Source organism: Petromyzon marinus, chromosome 24, assembly GCF_048934315.1.
Source record: "Petromyzon marinus isolate PM22_M1 ecotype Great Lakes invasive population chromosome 24, UKy_Petmar_22M1.pri1.0, whole genome shotgun sequence".
Classification (NCBI taxonomy): Eukaryota; Metazoa; Chordata; class Hyperoartia; order Petromyzontiformes; family Petromyzontidae; genus Petromyzon; species Petromyzon marinus.
In genome coordinates, this window is record NC_133690.1 from 5941184 (window position 1) to 5956320 (window position 15137).

General features: G+C 50.1%; 1 protein-coding gene across 1 annotated transcript in view; it reads right to left on the minus strand.

Moving 5' to 3' along the window:
* Nucleotides 1-4943, minus strand: part of LOC142928854 (emopamil-binding protein-like) — an 82495-nt gene extending 77552 nt beyond the window's left edge. The window contains exons 1-2 of the mRNA XM_076069274.1: nt 4713-4943; nt 1089-1158 (exon numbers count right to left, since the gene is read on the minus strand). Coding sequence (XP_075925389.1) covers nt 1089-1158; nt 4713-4943 — 301 coding nt within the window. The remainder of the gene's footprint in view (nt 1-1088; nt 1159-4712) is intronic.
* Nucleotides 4944-15137: the final 10194 nt, after the last annotated feature.

Consider the following 15137-nt stretch of genomic DNA (forward strand, 5'->3'; position numbering starts at 1 on the left):
CGCTGATGTGGCTGATAAGTTCGATGAGTTCGAAAGGCTGCCGCTCAAGCAGCCTGCCGGGCAGCACAAGATGGCAGCCTGCAGGCCAGCACGAGGTGGCAGCCTGCAGGGCAGCACGAGGTGGCAGCCTGCAGGGCAGCACAAGGTGGCAGCCTGCAGGGCAGCACACAAGGTGGCAGCCTGCAGGGCAGCACAAGGTGGCAGCCTGCAGCATTTTGCAGCAGCCGGATATCCGGTAATCCCGATTACCGACTTTCCCAAAATTTCAGGGGGGGCCGAGCCCCCCCACCCCAGCCCCCCCCCCCATGGCTCCGCCCCTGCCGGCGATGGTGAAGATGGCGGCGGCGACGACGGTGACGAACGGCGAGGAGATCCACTTTTAGCAACAGCCCCGAGCTCCCGCCTCAGGGCGTGGCCTCGCCCCGCCCTGGCCACGCCCCCCTTTTGGAACCTACCAGCAGGTTCCCGGGGGCTTCCAGATGGACCCCTTCCAGAGCTTTCCCTTCGCTGTCTTTCTCCCCGTATCTACCGTCGCCTGCTGACGTGCGGTGCTGCCACGCGCTGCCGGTAACACTTTTCGTCAGCAAGCAAGGACGCAATAGTGCCATCTTGATTTGAAGCTTTCGTGACTGCAGGAATCCACACTCTTCGTTCCCTTCAAGTAAAGTCATCACGTGGTAAGCGGGGAGAAAAAACTAAATAGACCAACGCAAGCAACCGTCCTCAGGTGTGAACGAGGGGGAAATCTTTCGATTGAAAGCTTTCGTGACTGCAAGGATTCATCTTCTTGGGTTCTTTCGGTAAAGTCACCACCACGTAGAATGAGAATGAAATAATAAAATAAAACAATAAAATTCTCACGACGTTTCGGCCACAACGCGAGCGGCCGTCTTCAGGTGAAGGAACAAAAAACTGTCGGGACGACAGAGCTCATTGGAGCTCATTGGAGCTCTGTCGTCCCGACAGAGCTCCAACCGTCATCAGGAAAGGGTGAACGAGAAAACAAGCACACAGTAAACTTAGAAACACGATGCAACACAACACAGAGAGCTGGCGTGGACGTGAACCCCGGTGAGCAGTTGGCTTACACAGCATGGAGTGGACGCTGTCCGACTCCGCCACAGAGCTCACCAGCGAGATGCAGACGAAGGGACCCTCCTGCAGGCACAAAGACAAAGGTCCCCCCCACCCCCACCGTGTAGCCTCAGACAGACTGTTGGGGCAAGTGCTGTGTAGCAACACCAACAACGCAGGCCGGTGTAGCTACACCATCACTCACAGAGTGTAGCTACACCATCACTCACAGAGTGTAGCTACACCATCACCAGCGTAGCTACACCATCACTCACCCAGTGTAGCTACACCATCACCAGCGTAGCTACACCATCACCAGTGTAGCTACACCATCACTCACCCAGTGTAGCTACACCATCACCAGCGTAGCTACACGATCACCAGTGTAATTACACCATCACCAGCGTAGCTACACCATCACTCACCCAGTGTAGCTACACCATCACCCAGTGTAGCTACACCATCACCAGCGTAGCTACACCATCACCAGTGTAGCTACACCATCACCAGTGTAGCTACACCATCACCAGTGTAGCTACACCATCACTCACCCAGTGTAGCTACACCATCACCAGTGTAGCTACACCATCACTCCCCAAGTGTAGCTACACCATTACTCACCCAGTGTAGCTACACCATCACCAGTGTAGCTACACGATCACTCACCCAGTGTAGCTACACCATCACCAGCGTAGCTACACCATCACCCAGTGTAGCTACAGCATCACCCACCCAGTGTAGCTACACCATCACCAGTGTAGCTACACCATCACTCACCCAATGTAGCTACACCATCACCAGTGTAGCTACACCATCACTCACCCAGTGTAGCTACACCATCACTCACCCAGTGTAGCTACACCATCACCAGCATAGCTACACCATCACCCAGTGTAGCTACAGCATCACCCACCCAGTGTAGCTACACCATCACCAGTGTAGCTACACCATCACCAGCGTAGCTACACCATCACTCACCCAGTGTAGCTACACCATCACCCAGTGTAGCTACACCATCACCAGCGTAGCTACACCATCACTCACCCAGTGTAGCTACACCATCACCAGCGTAGCTACACCATCACTCACCCAGTGTAGCTACACCATCACCAGCGTAGCTACACCATCACTCACCTAGTGTAGCTACACCATCACCCAGTGTAGCTACACGATCACCAGTGTAGCTACACCAACACTCACCCAGTGTAGCTACACCATCACCCAGTGTAGCTACACCATCACTCACCCAGTGTAGCTACACCATCACCAGCGTAGCTACACCATCACCAGTGTAGCTACACCAACACTCACCCAGTGTAGCTACACCATAACCCAGTGTAGCTACACCATCACTCACCCAGCGTAGCTACACCATCGCCAGTATAGCTACACCATTACCCAGTGTAGCTACACCATCACTCACCCAGCATAGCCACACCATCACCAGCGTAGCTACACCATCACCAGCGTAGCAACACCATCACTCACCCAGTGTAGCTACACCATCACTCACCATCACCACCACCATCACCACCACCATCACCACCATCAGCACCACCATTACCAATAATAACGACAACCGCCATTCGCCACTCAGTGGCGGTGACGTCACCACGACGCTTGTGCCAGGCTATGTGCACCTTGAGGCTACCACGTGAAGTGTCGAACGCCCGCTGGCAGGATGTCATGGGGCAGACCCAGCAGGTGCCACGGGTATACTGACTGAGATGACCGAGATGACTGGCTGATGCACCACCTGTGCCCCATACTGTGCCAACTTGCTGTGCTTTAGCCACCCGGCGCTCCGCTCGTTGTTGTGCCCAGTAGCGTCCTTCACGAGCCTCCTCTACAGAGGCCGATCTTGACACCGCTGGTACCAGCTCCACATCCTCCTGTACCACATCACTCCAACTCTTCTCTAGCCTATGCCGCGCCCGTTTAGCCCCCTCGATCCGGCAGAACAAAAGCTGTTTCGGCATGCGGTGGCTGGGCATGCGGGCAACATGGCCCAGCCAACGCAGCCTTGCTTGCCGGAGGTGCTCACCGATGGGACTTTGTCCAGATCTTTCGAGGATTTGTGAGCTCCTCACACAATCCAGCCTGGTTAAACCCAAGATTGATCGTAGGCAGGCCAGTCTAAATGTTTCTAACCGACGAAGATGTTCCATTAGGGGGGTCCACATTTCGCAAGCGTAGAGAACAGAGGGAATGACTGTGGCTGAGAAGACCCGAAGCTTCGTACGGAGCGACAGACCACGTAGCTTCCACACAGCGTTACGCATCAATTAAAAGATATTGCCACTCGACTGATTCGGAGTGAGACCTCTGCTGTTAAACCGGAGCCGGTCATGACCACACTGCCCAGGTATGGGAAACTTTCCACTCTCTCGACAACTGCCCCATCACCGATTGGGAATTGTGGGGGTGGAGTGTCCGATCGTACAAAATACCCAGGCAGGTACTTCGTTTTGGTGGGGCTGATGGTAAGGCGCCACCTCTTAGTGGCACACTCCAGTTTCAGCCGCAGCGCCTCCAACTCCTCCTCTGAGTGAGCCGCAATTACCAGGTCGTCGGCATACGTAGCGTGGTTGACCAATAGGGAGCCATCCCTTGACCGTACCCTGGCATCGATCAGCCTCACATTGTATCTGTACCAGATGGAAATTCCTCCGGTACAGCTACTGAAGGCTTCACGAACTACGTGGTCGAAATAGATGTTAAATAATATTGGAGCCAGAGGACATCCCTGTCGCACCCCAAGGTGAACAGGGAATGGCTCCGATTCCCGGCACGTAGTTTTATCCGGGCCCGCTCACCATCATGAAGGTCCTTAATGATCGTGAGCAGCGGGTTAGGGACTCCGAAAGCGCTAAGAACAACCCAGAGCCCAGGTATACTGGTGGTATCATAGGCTTTGACCAGGTCAATAAAGCAGAGATGTAGGTCTTGTTGGAATTCCCTACACCTCTGCTGTAGTAAACGGACAGAAAATATGGCATCTGTGCAGGACCGCCCTTTCCTGAAACCGCATTGGGGCTCCACAAGCCTCTCCTCAGCGCGCCTGGCAAGGCGATGTTGAATAATTCTTGCCAGGACCTTTCCTAGCACACTGAGGAGTGAGATGCCTCTGTAGTTGTTACAGTCTGTGCGGTCTCCCTTCTTAAATATGGGGACCACCAGGGCATCCTTCGAGTCCTGCGGAACCGGTCCAGTGGTCCAGACTGTTTGTTATGATGTCATGTAGGACAGTCTGTGCACAAACGCCACCCTCCCTCAGCATTTCGATTGGGAGATCATCTCTACCCGGTGCCTTTCCTGGTCTCAGACTCCGGATCGCCTTCAGTACTTCCTCAACAGATGGTTCTTCAGCCAGCCACTCACAGGGGGTGACTTCTTCCAATATTTGAACCACTGCAGCCTCAGCAGGGTCATCCTCACTTTGTGCCTCACGATGTTTCCTGGCTGAGGGATGTCCCCCACCCCCAGGACTTCACAGAAATGCGCAGCAAAATCTGCAAACCTGTTCCTTGCGGGGGGTCGGAGATTGGATCACCGTTCTTTCCCCTAATGATGGTAAATAGGTGTGGCGCTGCAGTGTAACTACACCACCACCACCACCCACTCACCCACTCACTCACCAGTGTGATATGAACCACTGCGTCATAGAGCAGCCAGGCCACGACCCATCGCTCTGCGGGCGGCAGCTGCAGGCGGCCTCCCACCACCCGCGACACAGCGAGGGCCGCGCGCGCCTGGAAGGCGCAGAGGGCGAGCCACAGGCACGCCGCTCGGCTCGGCCACGCGGGGTCATCGGCACCACCCCCAGCATCAGAGACAGCAGCAGCAGGAGCAGGAGACGGCATCTCCATCACTGTCGCGCGCGCGTGGGTGAGTAGGGGGTGGGTTGTGGGTGGGTTGTGAGTGGGTAAGGGTGGGTTGTGGGTGGGTAGGGGGTGGGTAGGGGGTGGGTAAGGGGTGGGTAGGGGTGGGTAGGGGTGGCTAGTGGGTGGGTAGGAGGTGGGTAGGGGTGGGTTGTGGGTGGGTAGGGGGTGGGTTGTAGGTGGGTAGGGAGTGGTTGTGGGTAGGGGGTGGGTAGGGGGTAGGTAGGGGGTGGGTCGGGGTAGGTAGTGGGTGGGTAGGGGTGGGTAGTGGTGGGTAGTGGGTGGGCAGGGGTGGGTTGTGGGTGGGGGAATCGCCGCTTTGCCCTGGCGATGGGTTTAGTCATCATTTGAGGGGTGAATCTAAAATTGCCACATGTCGTGAAAGGCCAGTATATGTTCATGGGGGGTTTGTGTCACATCAACAGAACGTGGCCAATTCGTTACTAGTACAGCACTAAGTTGTGTGTTGGAGAGTTAAACCCACTACAACATTTACAATTCGTTACTAGTACAGCACTAACCGGTTGCTGTGTGTTGGAGAGTTAAACCCACTGCAACATTCACAATTCGTTACTAGTACAGCACTCACCGGTTGCTGTGTGTTGGAGAGTTAAACCCACTACAACATTTACAATTCGTTACTAGTACAGCACTAACCGGTTGCTGTGTGTTGGAGAGTTAAACCCACTACAACATAGGTGCTACTCGCTAATAGAAATTGCCCCAACAGTCTGTTAAGGCTATACGGGGGATCTTTGTCTTTGGCTTGAACTTTTTTTCGCACCGTACGTAGTCAACCGTGCCATCTGTGTGGAGGTACAAATTGCGTCTCTCTCATCATCACCACGGTGGCTATGAGATGTTGACTACCTCGCCAGGTGTGCAGGAGGTCATGGTTTCGATCCCGACCCTGCCTGCTGCTGCTGTATATTCCGAGTCTGCGTCTCTTTCCACGTGGTGGATTTTGTCCGGGTCCATTTAAAATGTCAGTGCGTTTAAATTATTTCGATGCTGCTATGCATTTCTGTGGGTCTCTGTGGGCCTATACGAGTCTCTGGGTCTCTGTGGGTCTGTAGGTCTCTGTGGGTCGAAGGGTTTCTGTGAGTCTATGGGTCTCTGTGGGTCTCTGCGGGTCTCTATGAGTATGGGTCTACGGTTCTCTATGGGTCTATGGGGTCTCTGTGGGTCTCTTTGGGTCTCTATGTGGTTCTGTGGGTTTCTATGGGTTTCTGTGGGTGGGTCTCTATGGGTATATTGGTCTCTGTGGGTCTCTGTGGGACTCTATGGGTCTCTGTGGGTCTCTGCGGGTCTCTGTGGGTCTCTGTGGGTCTCTATGGGTCTCTATGGGTCTCTGTGGGTCTCTATGGGTCTCTGTGGGTCTCTATGGGTCTCTGTGGGTCGCTGTGAGTCTATGGGTCTCGAAGATTCCGTAGAAAAACGCGTTTAGAGTATTTGGCTGCTATACATTTCCACACACACGACGACGATGAGAATTAAAATATATATAAAGTTAAAAGGGGCTGTCCATAAATGACGTCACGCGATATTGGACGATTTTTGACCCCCCCTCGTCACACGGCGTCGCAAAAAGTCAGACCCCCCCCTCAAACATGACGTCACAAAAATATAAAAATATAAAACATGCTTCAAATCGCTTTAAACTATTGTCATTGTAGTGCGTATTTAATGTGGCGCTGCACTCTGATGTTGTAGGAGAAAACATTTATAAAAAAAAAGTTTAATTAAGCAGAACGTGTTGTCTATAATTATTTATAAAGTTGCCCATTTTGATGTGATGTCACATTTCTCAAACACCCCCCTCCCTCATATTCTTAGCTCTTTCGGTAAAGTCACGTTGAAGGGAAACAATAAAATAATAAAAAATATATATAAAACAATAAAAATTCTCACGACGTTTCGACCATAACACAAACGGTCGTCATCAGGTGCGTCGGTTTGCATTAATTTATTTATTTTAAAACGGTGTATTTATTTATAAAAAATACGTCAGCGCCACGCGCAGCGAATTGGCAGTTTATTTAGAAGGACTAGTCCATCTATGTTCTGAAAAGAGGAGGGGGGAGACGAAAAATTAATGTGTGCTGTCTGAAAGCCACTGTAAGCGTGAACAATCAATTAAGACCTGAAATGTTTATCAAATCCTTAGCCCCAAACACTCACCCAGAACTCACACTGTCAGCCCCAAACACTCACCCAGAACTCACACAGCCAGCCCCAAACATTCACCCTGAACTCACACAGCCAGCCCCAAACCCTCACCCAGCACTCACACAGCCAGCCCCAAACACTCACCCAGAACTCACACAGCCAGCCCCAAACACTCACCCAGAACTCACACTGTCAGCCCCAAACACTCACCCAGAACTCAAACAGCCAACCCCAAGCATTCACCCAAAACTCACACAGCCAGCCCCAAACACTCACCCAGAACTCACACAGCCAGCCCCAAGCATTCACCCAGAACTCACACATCCAGCCACAAACACTCACCCAGACCTCACACAGCCAGCCCTATACCCACCCACCAATCAAACAGCCAGATAATGTAATCTACAGCCCATACACCCAACACGAATACCAACACCCATCCTCGTACACACCTTGCACACGCCCCAACTCCTATACCCAGCCTCATACACACCCATCAACATACGAACAGCCTCTTTGTCCAGTCCACATACCACCGACCACTCGCCACAACACTCAGCGCACACAGCCTACCCAAACCTCCACATTATCTCAGAGCCAGGATCTCCAATACACAACCTTCTTCCTGCCCACATCCCACATTCCATGTATCTGGCCCCAGACTCTTCTTCCCCCTACATGCACATCACGCCCTACACCTTGTAGGTGGCAGAAGCAAAGTTAGTTTGTGGTGCAAAGCAGGGCCCTGGTGGTGCGGGACACCACGCTACACAGTCCACAAGCTGCAAGACGGATTTATAGCGCTGATATGGCTCCCCACGTGGGTAATTAACGGTGTGCATGTTCAGTAATTATTTTTATTTTAGGGAGAGTGGTGGGAGGAAGTGCATGGATTGATAAGAAATGCTAGATTCCTTTGCCTATGCCCAAATCCATGGCCTTCATTATACAGACAAAGATCACCCGTATAGCCTTAACAGACTGTTGGGGCAAGTGCTATAAGCAAGCACCTATGAAGGCCTGAACGGCACACGAGGGATGGGTGGCCAGCACCACGCCCGGCCGTCTTTATCTCCCCAGTGACGATATTTACACATCGCACCAGGTAATAATTTGAGGCTGAGTCAACCTCAGCCTCAGCCTCATCACATCTCACAACTTCCCTCCTTCCACATGCCCTGCCTTCCACACCGCGTTTGCTTTCCCGGGCAACAGGAAACTTCTCATCGCCCCTACCTTGTCTCTCACTCTATACAGGTATCCCTCGATTTACGAACGTTCAGTTTCACGAAATTTCGCGGATTCTTAAGTACTAGTGTTCGTTAGTCGGGTGTTCCTAAGTCGGGTATTCTTAAGTCGGGTGTTCGTAAGTCGAGGGCTTCCTGTAATTTTCATTTTACAGGTCCAGCTGATTTTAACCAGAAACCGATAACCTATGGCACTGGTAATGACCTATAACAACTGCATATAGCCTTTAAACTAGATTAAAGACACATCTGTGGTTCATGTGGTGGATGGGGCTGAACAGGGCCAACTGGTGGAGGGGCGAGGCCAAGGCAAGGAGTGGGGACAGCCTCTGGAGAGAGAGGCAACAAGGGAGACACGTGTGTGAGTTATGGCACAGATTATGAATCGGCTCACATAAGCCGGTGTGTTTTTGCAGCATTAATTTGAGTAGTTCTCAACGTACAGAGCTGAAAGATAACTCATTTTGACCGTTTTAATCCAGCTGGCTATGGTATTAAATGTGAACTTTGTACGACATATGAATTTTATCTCAGATTTTAAAAATTATAATCCAGTGCGTAACACAGGTAGGGTGTTTGATGGCAATCTGAAACACCCACCATAATCATCCATGGGCGTCTTTGGAATTGCACATTGCCTATGTTATGACTCTTGACCGAGATGAAAAAACAAGTCACGTGCTGCAGTGCAATGGCTACTCAGCGACAATTCGTAACAACAAACTGTGGTCTTAAAAGTATTTATTTTTTAATACGCGACATTTGGTCGATTGAATTATTTGGCGGGACCCTGGGGTCCCGCAAAAATCAGGTCAATAATTATTATTTTTCAGTCCGCCCACTCGTGACCCCGACAGCAACGCGCCGTCCGCCCAGACTCGCACCAACAAGCGCCAGCAGCAGCAGCAGCAGGCGGCGATCAACACGATGGGCGCCACCCCACCGGGCAAACGCGAGCCCCGGGGGGCGACGACGCCCTCCGGTCAGCCGTCGATCCTCGGCTTCTTTGCCAAGGCGAGCCCGCCCCCCAGGCAGTGAATTTAACGTGTTTAAGTAATTTTTCAACTTTTTACGAAACTTAGTGCCCCGAATAGCTCTCGACGAGGCCAATCGATTGACGCTAGTTGTGTTGTCGGTAAGGCAAGACTCGTGTCGCTACGCGGTTTTTCCCCGCCCGGGGCAGTGATGGGACCCCGGGGTCCCGCCAATTGCTTCAATTGCTCTTCTTCATAGCACGTGAAGCCAACACGTGCGTCAACAACATTGCCGCAGCACCCCCTGCTGGACTAAACACGCTACTGTGCCGCGGAGACAATACGTATCAGACGGCCACAAGCGAGTGGTGTCAAGTGTGATCATGATGATACTGGTAGGAACCTCTGGTTACACCAGCCCACAGGGGATTATTGTGTCCGTCCATCGTCCATCCAAAAATGTGAGAGGTGGGGCTGGGTGGGGAGGGTGGGGAGGGGCTGGGTGGGGAGGGTGGGGAGGGTGGGGAGGGGCTGGGTGGGGAGGGTGGGGAGGGGCTGGGTGGGGAGGGTGGGGCTGGGTGGGGGGTGGGAGGGGAGGGGCTGGGTGGGGTGGGACTGGTCACCCCGTGGTGGACTTATAAAACTCAACGTTTCACCTAATCACGCCGGCTTGTGCCCGCCCTCACAGTCGGGCATATTTGCGGAATACACCACGTGGTGCCGCCGTTGACCTGGCCACTGACCAAGAAACCCAACATTCCTACCAGCTCCCTCCGCAGGAATGTGATTATTATGAGGCTTGTTTACCCAGGAAAGCCTCACTGCAGGCGCGACACGTCCATGTAGGCTATCTAGGCGGTCGTCTAGGGCGCCAAGTTAAGTGGGGTGCCAAATTCGAGGTAAAAGTACAAAAAAAATACAAATACCAAAAAAATTATAATTAATTTCTCAACATTTCTGACAATTGATTGATTGGACAGACGGACGGACAATCCGAATAAACAGGTCCCTGCAGGGTGGGCTGGTAGGACAAGTCTCTGCGCTGTCTATTGCTGATTTTACACCCAACAGCACGAGATTTCACTTCGTTAAAGTATTGAAAGGGGACGGACGGACACATTAATCTATTGCAGGCTGGTACACTCAGTTTACAACTTCGTTCCTACCAGTATTATGCCTCTTTAAATAAATAAATAACATTGAACGGAAAATAGGGGCAAAATGTTTCCCAGTTTGCCAAAAAACTCAGCCTCGATCTGCCCCTGGGGTTTGGGGGCGCCGATTGCTGGCAGCAGCGGGTCCAGGGCCGCCGCTGCCTCACTGAGTGAGCCTCGTGGCTCTTTTTCAGGAGGGTCCTGCCAGTTTTCACAGTAGGTGGGTGGCTATGTATAATCCCAATTGAGTAATGTGTACTTTATATCAGAATACATTACAGTTACACCAGGGGTGTCCAAACTTTTTTACCCGAGGGCCACATACAGACGTGAGGTATACTGCCTCACTTCTCATGCACTAATATTGTCAAAATCAATCAGATGCAGGTAAATTACGTTTGATTATTGAACATGTTTGAAGAAAAAAAGCCTCCATCATAGCTCTTCATAAGTAGATTTTCACTTTATTTTTTACAAAAAGGTTGGCAGGTCATTCTCTCAGTGACAGCCTCAGATTGGTTCTTAGGGTGCTGATCCCCCTTCATTGTCCTGTATGAAGGGAGAGACAAGAAGAGAAATAGGGGATGTGGATATTTCAAGCCTATTACACAAATAAATTATTGGGCTTGTTAACACATCAACTAACGTTTGTTAAAAAAATTGTCATCAACTTTCATTAACTTAATTTATTAAGTAATTGGGCTTATTAATAAATGAAAACGGTGTGTATATTTTTAACTCACCTGTAATGGGAAGAATGTTGCGCTCAGTGGGAGCAGTGATGCGGCGCTTTGGTGTGAAGGATAGCTGGCAGGTCAGGAGTAAGTTTGGTGGTTGAGATGCGAAGGACGTCACGGAGATGGCTGTCGGTCGTTCTGGTTCTCAGCCTGCTTTTGTTCAGCGTTAACAGAGAGAATGTCTGCTCACATATGTATGTTGAGCCGAACAGACTCATCATTCGTTTTGCATGGCGTCTCATCAGAGGAAACTTGGCCTTTTCCAAACTCCGGTAGAAGTCAGGTAGGGAGAGAAGCTGATGCTGATTCTTCAAAGAATCATCACACTGAATTTCGATCAGTTCTAATTGCACACTCTCCTCCACTTCTTTTGCATCCATTGAAAACGGAGCCGCAAACAGTGTGATTTCCTTCTCAATAACAGAAAAATCTTGGGAGCGCTGACTGAATTCTGTCATGAGAGATGTGATCACAGACACATATTCTCCTATTTTTGCAGAGAGCTTGGCATTTGGAAATGCGCATTGATTTCGGTCAGCGTGGGGAAGTGCGCTACATTTAAGTTGCGCAGTTGTGACTCGAAGAGACGGAGCTTCGCACGGAATGCTTTCATGTGCACATACAGCTGTGGTACCAGCTGCTCTTTGCCTTGTAGTCTCTTGTTCGGGGTGTTGAGATGATCAGTGAGATCAACTAAAAAAGCCAGGCCTGCCAACCATAAAGGGTCACTGATCTCATGGAGAGGTCTGCCCTTTTCTTTCAAAAACTTGTCGACATTTGATCTCAGGGAATAAAACCGCTGCCGCACGGAGCCGCGACTGAGCCAGCGCACTTGAGAATGGTAGAGTAGGTCCCCGTATTCAGCATCGACATCAGAGAGGAACGCTTGCAATTCTCTGTGGTAAAGCCCTCGGGCCATTATTTTTTTTGACATTTTTCACAACTGTGTTCATCACATCGCCAAGCTGGATTATCTTGGCACAGAGGGCTTCTTGCTAGATGATACAGTGCATTTTAACAGCCTCACATCCGCTCTCCTGCACCTTGGCACTCACCATAGAAGCCATTCCTTTGCGCTCGCCTGTCACTGCTGGAGCCCCATCCGTTGTAATTCCACACAGCTTGTCCCATTTAAGTCCAGCCTGGTTAATTGAATCTGACACAGCTTCAAAACATGTCCTTCCCAGTTGTTGTCCCCTTTAGACTCCGAAGATCAAGCAGTTCCTCCGTAATGCAAAAATTATCATCAACTCCCCGCAAAAAAATTAACAGCCGTGCAGTGTCCGTGGCATCTGTGCTCTCATCACATGCAATCGAGTAAAAATCGAAAGCACAAGCTTTATCTGACACTTGCTGTTTTAAGTTAGCTGACAAGTCTTCAATTCGCCGCACAACCTTATTTCTGGACATACTAACATCGTTGAAATCCTGCATTTTCTCCAGGCACATTATTCCCACGACTTTAGTGAGGCACTGTTTGATGAAGCCACCGTCTGAGAAAGGTTTCCCGTGTAGGGCAATGAGTTCAGCTACTTCATTGCTGACTATTGTTGCATTTTCTTGAGCTTTGTTAGCACGGCAAAACAACCCTGCTGCTGCGTTAGCAGACTAGCTTGCCATTTGCTTTACCTTCTCTCTCCGCCCGGCGCCAGTGTAGGACGTGAAGGTCTGATGTTTCGTTTCATAATGCCGTCGTACATTGTACTCTTTCATCACGGCAACACTCTCATTACAAATCAAACAAACACACTTCCCCTTGGTTTCTATGAAAAAAAATTCATTTTTCCACCGAGTCTGAAATTTTCTGCACTCGCTTGCAATCTTGCGTCTCTTCAGTTCCGGCATTTCTGGTGACCCTGAGCAAATGTTTTCTTCGATTGCTTGCTTTGTGGAGACGCTGCCTTGTTCAAGACAATAGCGCCATCTCGTGTTTATATTAAGAAATTCAATACAGTGGGCCATAGTCCATTATATTTTTAGACTTTGATACGGGCCAATTAAAAATGGATGGCGGGCCGCAGTTGGCCCGCGGGCCGTAGTTTGGACACCCCGGCAGTACACGATACCATTTTGCGTGAAAACTCGGACCCATTATCTTGAAGTTATCGGGGGTGGGGCGTCTTTGCTTATTAGCATCTTTAGTATCTTGCGATTCACCAACGTTGGTTGGGGCAAGCCTGACTGCTGATGAGACACTGAATGTCGAAGCGAGCCCATAGCTTGCTTTGTATTGAACTAATACTGCTGACATTATGCACTCCAAGAAGACCGTGGGGCTGACGGGATAAAAAAAACATTGATTTTGTTGTTTTATGAGATGAGACAGATACAGGATTGTGAATGAGACGTGTTTTTTTGTCAATGTTATGGACGAATAGGTGAGAATGGTGTGAGTTTGTGTGCAAGTGAATGGCAAATGCCTGGAGTGTGTGGTTCGGATCAGGTGAGTGGTGTGTGTTGGTTGATGAGTACAGTGAGGGAAAAAAAATATTTGATCCCCTACTGATTTTGTACGTTTGCCCACTGACAAAGAAATGATCAGTCTATAATTTTAATGGTAGGTTTATTTGAACAGTGAGAGACAGAATAACAACAACAAAAAATCCAGAAAAACGCATGTCAAAAATGTTATAAATTGATCTGCATTTTAATGAGGGAAATAAGTATTTGACCTCTATAAAACAAGACTTAGTACATGGTGGTAAAACCCTTGTTGGCAATCAGAGGTCAGACGTTTCTTGTAGTTGGCCACCAGGTTTGCACACATCTCAGGAGGGATTTTGTCCCACTCCTCTTTGCAGATCTTCTCCAAGTCATTAAGATTTCGAGGCTGACGTTTGGCAACTCGAACCTTCAGCTCCCTCCACAGATTTTCTATGGGATTAAGGTCTGGAGACTGGCTAGGCCACTCCAGGACCTGAATGTGCTTCTTCTTGAGCCACTCCTTTGTTGCCTTGGCCGTGTGTTTTGGGCCATTGTCATGCTGGAATACCCATCCCCGACCCATTTTCAAAGCCCTGGCTGAGGGAAGGAGTTTCTCACCCAAGATTTGACGGTACATGGCCCTGTTCATCGTCGCTTTGATGCGGTGAAGTTGTTCTGTCCCCTTAGCAGAAAAACACCCCCAAAGCATAATGTTTCCACCTCCATGTTTGACGGTGGGGATGGTGTTCTTGGGGTCATAGGCAGCATTCCTCCTCCTCCTCCAAAGACGGCGAGTTGAGTTGATGCCAAAGAGCTCCATTTTGGTCTCATCTGACCACAACACTTTCACCCAGTTGTGTTCTGAATCATTCAGATGTTCATTGGCAAACTTCAGACGGGCATGTATATGTGCTTTCTTGAGCAAGGGAACCTTTCGTGCGCTGCAGGATTTCAGTCCTTCACGGCGCAGTGTGTTACCAATTGTTTTCTTGGTAACTATGGTCCCAGCTGCCTTGAGATCATTGACAAGATCCTCCCGTGTAGTTCTGGGCTGATTCCTCACTGTTCTCATGATCATTGCAACTCCACGAGGTGAGATCTTGCATGGTGCCCCAGGCCGAGGGAGATTGACAGTTCTTTTATGTTTCTTCCATTTGCGAATAATCGCACCAACTGTTGTCACCTTCTCACCAAGCTGCTTGGCAATGGTCTTGTAGCCCATTCCAGCCTTGTGTAGGTCTACAATCTTGTCCCTGACATCCTTGGAGAGCTCTTTGGTCTTGGCCATGGTGGAAAGTTTGGAATCTGATTAATTTGTTGCTTCTGTGGACAGGTACCTGTTACACAAGCTGAGATTAGGAGCACTCCCTTTAAGAGTGTGCTCCTAAATCTCAGCTCGTTACCTGTATAAAAGACACCTGGGGGCCAGAAATCTTTCTGATTGTGAATGGGTCAAATACTCATTTCCATCATTAAA